At 44.2% G+C, this 5,000-nt stretch overlaps 1 protein-coding gene across 1 annotated transcript in view; it reads right to left on the bottom strand.

Moving 5' to 3' along the window:
* The window catches only part of lekr1 (leucine, glutamate and lysine rich 1), a 47,169-nt gene that overhangs the window by 6,938 nt on the left and 35,231 nt on the right, over nt 1–5,000 (bottom strand). Inside the window, exon 5 of the mRNA XM_046296334.1 lies at nt 4,703–4,906. Within this exon, the coding sequence (XP_046152290.1) occupies nt 4,703–4,906 (204 nt within the window). The remainder of the gene's footprint in view (nt 1–4,702; nt 4,907–5,000) is intronic.

Raw genomic sequence — 5,000 nt, 5'->3', positions numbered from 1 at the left:
GTGTATGTGCGTGTGTGCGTGTGCGTTTGTGTGTGTGTGTGTGTGGGTGTGTATGTGTGTATGTGTGTGTGTGTGTATGTGTGTGTGTGTGTCTCTGTGTGTGTGTGTTATTCATAACAAAGCCGCTTTGATATTCTTACTTTTTCTTCTGTTGCCTTAGTAACATAGAGGGTCACATAAACACACAAGGTCATGATCAAAGAACCTATTATCTCTCTCTAATGATCTGTCAATGAATGGAACACACACACACGATAGAGCAAGTACAGCGAGATCAATACAACATCTATGCAGCCAACATCTATGCAGCCAGGGAGGACAGGAGTGAGAGTTGAATAAAGAAGGAAAGAAAGATTGACAGAACACAAGAGAGAGGGAGAAGGAAAGAAAGAAAGAAAGAAAGAAAGAGAGAGAAAGTGTTTTAATGACAGCTAGGGGACTGTCCTTTAGGTATTGAGCTGATCTCATGGTTAGATCTAAGAGGACCTTAATGTGCTCTAAAACCCCAGTGAAAGGAGAACACTAAAATACCATCTGGCGATTTGAAATAGATATGAAAAGGACTGTGTTCTCTGCGTGGCATAAAGGAATACGTCAGCTGGGAAATTAGCATCAGGGCACCTTGAGCCGAGAGAGAGAGAGAGAGAGAGAGAGGTGAGACCTGGGTCCTGACAGTAAAATCACTGTGGGACCTTATATAGACAGGTGTCTATAGAAGACATGTCCAATCAATTGAATTTACCACAGTTGTAGAAACATCTCAAGAATGATCAATGGAAACAGGATGCACCTGAGCTAAATTTTTAATAGCATAGCAAAGGGTCTGAATTCCTATGTAAATACTTATTTTAATACATTTGCAAAAATATCAAAAAACCTGTTTTCACTTCACATCATTATGGGGTATTATGATGTCATTATGGGGTACAGTGATGTCATTATGGGGTATAGTGATGTCATTATGGGGTATAGTGATGTCATTATGGGGTATAGTGATGTCATTATGGGGTATAGTGATGTCATTATGGGGTATAGTGATTTCATTATGGGGTATAGTGATGTCATTATGGGGTACAGTGATGTCATTATGGGGTATAGTGATGTCATTATGGGGTATAGTGATGTCATTATGGGGTATAGTGATTTCATTATGGGGTATAGTGATGTCATTATGGGGTATAGTGATTTCATTATGGGGTATAGTGATGTCATTATGGGGTACAGTGATGTCATTATGGGGTATAGTGATGTCATTATGGGGTATAGTGATGTCATTATGGGGTATAGTGATGTCATTATGGGGTATAGTGATTTCATTATGGGGTATAGTGATGTCATTATGGGGTACAGTGATGTCATTATGGGGTATAGTGATGTCATTATGGGGTATAGTGATGTCATTATGGGGTATAGTGATTTCATTATGGGGTATAGTGATGTCATTATGGGGTATAGTGATTTCATTATGGGGTATAGTGATGTCATTATGGGGTACAGTGATGTCATTATGGGGTATAGTGATGTCATTATGGGGTATAGTGATGTCATTATGGGGTATAGTGATGTCATTATGGGGTATAGTGATGTCATTATGGGGTATTGTGATGTCATTATGGGGTATAGTGATGTCATTATGGGGTATTGTGATGTCATTATGGGGTATAGTGATGTCATTATGGGGTATAGTGATGTCATTATGGGGTATAGTGATGTCATTATGGGGTATTGTGATGTCATTATGGGGTATAGTGATGTCATTATGGGGTATTGTGATGTCATTATGGGGTATAGTGATGTCATTATGGGGTATAGTGATGTCATTATGGGGTATAGTGATGTCATTATGGGGTATTGTGATGTCATTATGGGGTATTGTGATGTCATTATGGGGTATAGTGATGTCATTATGGGGTATAGTGATGTCATTATGGGGTATTGTGTGTAGATTGATGGGGAATAAAAGGTATTTAATAGAATACGTCTGTAACGTAACAAAATGTAGAAAAAAGGAAGGGGTCTGAATACTTTCCGAATGCCCTGTAAATCCATTGTATATTTGACGGCTCTATTCCTTTGGAACTTTTGTGAATTTAATGTTTACTGTACATTTTTTATTGTTTATTTCACTTTTGTTTATTATCTATTTTACTTGCTTTGGCAATGTAAACATATGTTTCCCATGCCAATAAATCCCTTTGATTTGAATTGCACTGAGAGATAGTACTGCAGTGGCACTGTGGCTGGCGGGAGACAAGGAGGGATGGAAGGAGTCACAGAGGTGATGGATCAGGGAAGAAGAGGGAGTCTGATAGACGGTGGATGAGGGAAGAAGTGGGAGTCTGATAGGTGGTGGATCAGGGAAGAAGAGGGAGTCTGATAGACGGTGGATGAAGGAAGAAGAGGGAGTCTGATAGACGGTGGATCAGGGAAGAAGAGGGAGTCTGATAGGTGGTGGATCAGGGAAGAAGAGGGAGTCTGATAGGTGGTGGATCAGGGAAGAAGAGGGAGTCTGATAGGTGGTGGATCAGGGAAGAAGAGGGAGTCTGATAGACGGTGGATGAAGGAAGAAGAGGGAGTCTGATAGACGGTGGATCAGGGAAGAAGAGGGAGTCTGATAGGCGGTGGATCAGGGAAGAAGAGGGAGTCTGATAGGTGGTGGATCAGGGAAGAAGAGGGAGTCTGATAGGTGGTGGATCAGGGAAGAAGAGGGAGTCTGATAGACGGTGGATCAGGGAAGAAGAGGGAGTCTGATAGGTGATGGATCAGGGAAGAAGAGGGAGTCTGATAGGTGGTGGATCAGGGAAGAAGAGGGAGTCTGATAGACGGTGGATCAGGGAAGAAGAGGGAGTCTGATAGGTGGTGGATCAGGGAAGAAGAGGGAGTCTGATAGGTGGTGGATCAGGGAAGAAGAGGGAGTCTGATAGACGGTGGATCAGGGAAGAAGAGGGAGTCTGATAGGTGGTGGATCAGGGAAGAAGAGGGAGTCTGATAGGCGGTGGATCAGGGAAGAAGAGGGAGTCTGATAGGTGGTGGATCAGGGAAGAAGAGGGAGTCTGATAGGTGGTGGATCAGGGAAGAAGAGGGAGTCTGATAGGTGGTGGACGGTGGATCAGGGAAGAAGAGGGAGTCTGATAGGTGATGGATCAGGGAAGAAGAGGGAGTCTGATAGGTGGTGGATCAGGGAAGAAGAGGGAGTCTGATAGACGGTGGATCAGGGAAGAAGAGGGAGTCTGATAGGTGGTGGATCAGGGAAGAAGAGGGAGTCTGATAGGTGGTGGATCAGGGAAGAAGAGGGAGTCTGATAGACGGTGGATCAGGGAAGAAGAGGGAGTCTGATAGGTGGTGGATCAGGGAAGAAGAGGGAGTCTGATAGACGGTGGATCAGGGAAGAAGAGGGAGTCTGATAGGTGGTGGTTGGGCTCAGGGGAGGCGAGAGAGAAGAAGAAAAGGATAGAGGGCTGAGAAAGGACAATGGAGAGAGTGAGGCAGATGCAAGCAAGGCAAAAATCAATGGAAAGCAGGAGAGAGGAGAAGACAGGCGGATTGATGTGATGACCTGGGAACTAGGCGATGTGCTTTGAGTACAAGATGAGGAAGAGGTCTGTGTGTGTGTGTGTGTGTGTGTGTGTGTGTGTGTGTGTGTGTGTGTGTGTGTGTGTGTGTGTGTGTGTGTGTGTGTGTGTGTGTGTGTGTGTGTGTGTGTGTGTGTGTGTGTGTGTGTGTGTGTGTGTGTCTATAACAGACTCAGACAGCTGAGGGGTGTCGTGACTGCAGCCTCAGACTACCCCTCTCCCCCCTGAGACAGTGGTCTGCGTGTCAACACACACAGCAGCCTGACAGAGTGTCCCTGTTTATGCCTCCCTCCCTTTCTGACACATTATATCTCTCTTACACCACAAATGTTCTCTTTTCACTGGCTCTTTCTGTCTCTGTTTGTGTCTCTCAGTCTCATCTAGGGGCTACCCCAGACTCAGATATCAGCCTGCAGGAGTGGACAACTGTATTGAATTGGGAATGTTTTATGACCATTTCTAGGGAGAGGGTCTCTGGGGAGGACATTTATGAGGTAAAGAAAGGAGATTTGAAACGGTTGTAGAATTGGAAGTCAGTAGCATTACTGTGAATTCAAAAATTCTGTCTTGTCAAGCCTCAACATCTACCCCTCTCTCTGTCTCTCTCCCCTTCTCTCTCAATTCAATTCAATTCAAGGGCTTTATTGGCATGGGAAACATGTGTTAACATTGCCAAAGCAAGTGAGGTAGATAATATATAAAGTGAATATATAAAGTGAAATAAACAATAAAATTAACAGTAAACATTACACATACAGAAGTTTCAAAACAATAAAGACATTACAAATGTCATATTATATATATACAGTGTTTTAACAATGTACAAATGGTAAAGGACACAAGATAAAATAAATAAGCATAAATATGGGTTGTATTTACAATGGTGTTTGTTCTTCACTGGTTGCCCTTTTCTCGTGGCAACAGGTCACAAATCTTGCTGCTGCTCTCTCTCTCTCTCCCCTTCTCTCTCTCTCTCTCTCTCTCGCTGTCTCTCTCTCTCTCTCTCTCTCTCTCTCTCTCTCTCTCTCTCTCTCTCTCTCTCTCTCGCTCTCTCTCTCGCTGTCTCTCTCGCTGTCTCTCTCGCTGTCTCTCTCCCTCTCTCTCTCTCTCTCTCTCTCTCTCTCTCTCACCTCGTTCTGTAGTCCAGTGTTCTCTCCTCTCAGCAGCTGCAGTTCTGTTCTGGCCTGGCTTAGCTCTAGCGCCCCCTGTTGCTGGGAGTGCTGTAGTACACGCTGTAGCCTCTCCTCTTTAGTGCTCCTCTCCTCCTGCATCTCCCTCAGTCTCTGCACCTCCTCTCTGAGGTCCTGTGTGGCTGAGTGGACCTGGGAGGACAGCTAGAGAGAGACACAGAAATATACACATCATAGAGATGTATTACCTAGAACAGACAAACAAAGAACAGCAATAGTCCCGAGTTGACAGCGCTGA

Source organism: Oncorhynchus gorbuscha, linkage group LG13, assembly GCF_021184085.1.
Source record: "Oncorhynchus gorbuscha isolate QuinsamMale2020 ecotype Even-year linkage group LG13, OgorEven_v1.0, whole genome shotgun sequence".
Classification (NCBI taxonomy): Eukaryota; Metazoa; Chordata; class Actinopteri; order Salmoniformes; family Salmonidae; genus Oncorhynchus; species Oncorhynchus gorbuscha.
This window is presented reverse-complemented; position numbering and strand designations above follow the sequence as displayed.